Source organism: Artibeus jamaicensis, unplaced genomic scaffold (genome assembly GCF_021234435.1).
Source record: "Artibeus jamaicensis isolate MK-2021 breed Jamaican fruit bat unplaced genomic scaffold, CSHL_Jam_final contig_69, whole genome shotgun sequence".
Taxonomy (NCBI): Eukaryota; Metazoa; Chordata; class Mammalia; order Chiroptera; family Phyllostomidae; genus Artibeus; species Artibeus jamaicensis.
The window spans coordinates 653845-655919 of record NW_026521927.1 but is presented as its reverse complement, the minus strand read 5'-3'; the positions used below and the strand labels follow the sequence as shown (position 1 = coordinate 655919).

Below are 2075 nucleotides of genomic sequence, written 5' to 3'. Positions count from 1 at the left end.
AATGAGAATTTCTGGGTTAAAATCATGTGTATTTTAAGTTGACATATGCAACAAAATAGCTGACAGAATACCATACAACTCTAATTTAGGTTACAACACATACAGTATAGTATAGAATTGTGCATTCTCTATACATGTATCAAGCTTTCTAACTCTGACAAGGTGATGAGCACTCTCTCCTTCCATGCAACACCTTTGGTGATGAAAATAACTGTCTTTAGGGTAATCATCTCATCGTCACTGACCCCCTTATTATTTTCTTTGAAGAAAGAGGTGGATTAGTCCCTGGCGAATCTGCTTAGTCTTAACACTGTAGATGATGGGATTGAGCAGAGGAGGGACCAGAAGATAGACATTGGCCAGGAGCAGACGGACAGCAGGTGCAGCATGCTTCATGAAGCGATGTACCAGAGCCACACTGATCATGGGTACATAGTATACAAGGACTGCACAGATATGTGATACACATGTGTTCGGGGCCTTCCGCCGACCTTCCCCAGAGGTAATGCCCAGCACTGTGTAGAGAATCAGCACATAAGAAATGATGATGAGCAGTGAGTCCAGACCAAAAGTGGAAGTTACAATGCAGAGCCCCAGAATGCTGTTGGGCCGAGTGTTGCCACAGGGGAGCTGGATTAGATCTGAGTGAAGACAGTAGGAGTGGGAGAGGACCTTGTGGCCACAGAAGGGCAGACGCATCAGGAGAAAGGGCAGTGGGAACATGAGCACCACACTCTTCAGTCCAAGAGCAGCACCAGTGCCAGCAATTCGGGGCAGGGTCAGGATGGCAGTGTACCGCAATGGGTTGTAGATGGCCACAAAGCGGTCCACAGACATGGCCAGCAGGACTCCTGATTCCATGATGGAAAAGGAGTGTATGGAGAACATCTGTAAAAGGCAGGCTGCAAAAGAGATCTCACTGGCACCAAGAAGGAAAATGCCCAGCACAGTGGGCAGTGTAGAAACAGAGACACCAAGTTCTGCAAAGGCCAGCATAGCAAGAAATAGGTACATTGGCTGGTGCAGAGAGGGGCTGTTCTTGATCACTGCCAGAATCAGACTATTACCCACAAGGGCCACAAGATATATAGAGCAGAATGGGAAGATAAACCAAGGGTAAAAGGCCTCCAGCCCAGGGAGGCCAGTAAGAAGAAAATATTCTGGGGTGAGTTGACTTCTGTTGAACATTTCCTTATGTCTGGAGTTTGGGGATGTTGATCTAAACAGGTGCCAGGGATACAACCTGGAGAGAGACACAAAAGCTAATTGAGGACTGAGAAGGGACAACATATCATGGTATCTACGACTATCTGCCAACTTACATGCCTCTTCTCTTCAATGACCTGTTCCATTTCATCTTTAATCCTAAATAAAATTGTGGAGTCATGACTTGCCAACAAGTATATTTCCAGAATAAGGGAATCTGGTATAAAGTTTATTACTCATAATTCAAATTAATCCCACACTGATTTCACTGTGTATATTTGGTAGGGATTGAATGTTTCTCATATCTCTATGAGGACAAGGAGTTTTGTAGCTTAAAGAAGACACCTACATAAAGAAAGCTGTAATCTATTAGATATTCTAAACCCCCCCCACTAGAGCATTTTGGACTTTAAATGGATGAAGGGCACAGAGATTAAGAATAAACTTACTTCGATGTCAGCATAGAATTGTTTAGTAGATAAAGATTCTGAAGGCCGTCCTTGCCACTCCAGGTGTCACTGAAGGCTGGCTTTCATTGGAGACACAGAATTTTGAGATTTAGTTGGATAAAGCATCTCTGAAATGGGATGTATTCTCTGGGTTTACTCGACAACCTTCTGGACAATTATTTTGGTTTTTATATATGGTAGGGTGGGCAGTATAGAAAAAAAATCATTGTTATAAAGGTTAGTGAATAACTGTATTTTGCCCATAGGAATATTTATAGTGGAAAGAAATATTCTTTCTCTTGGAAAATCCCTCCACTCTTGTCAATCCCCATGTTGCAGGCTAATCAGTGCTTATCATGTATATGATCACAATAAGCAATAGTCCTAGAAGATGGCCCTCAGAACATGATTCTGAAACTG

General features: G+C 42.9%; 1 protein-coding gene across 1 annotated transcript; it reads right to left on the bottom strand.

Moving 5' to 3' along the window:
- Positions 1-252: 252 nt before the first annotated feature.
- LOC119055734 (olfactory receptor 51I2) lies at positions 253-1669 on the bottom strand. The gene is made up of 2 exons (XM_037154005.2): positions 1656-1669; positions 253-1243 (listed from the first exon to the last, which is right to left on the bottom strand). The coding sequence occupies exons 1-2, from the start codon at positions 1667-1669 to the stop codon at positions 253-255; spliced, it is 1005 nt and encodes a 334-aa protein (XP_037009900.2).
- Positions 1670-2075: the final 406 nt, after the last annotated feature.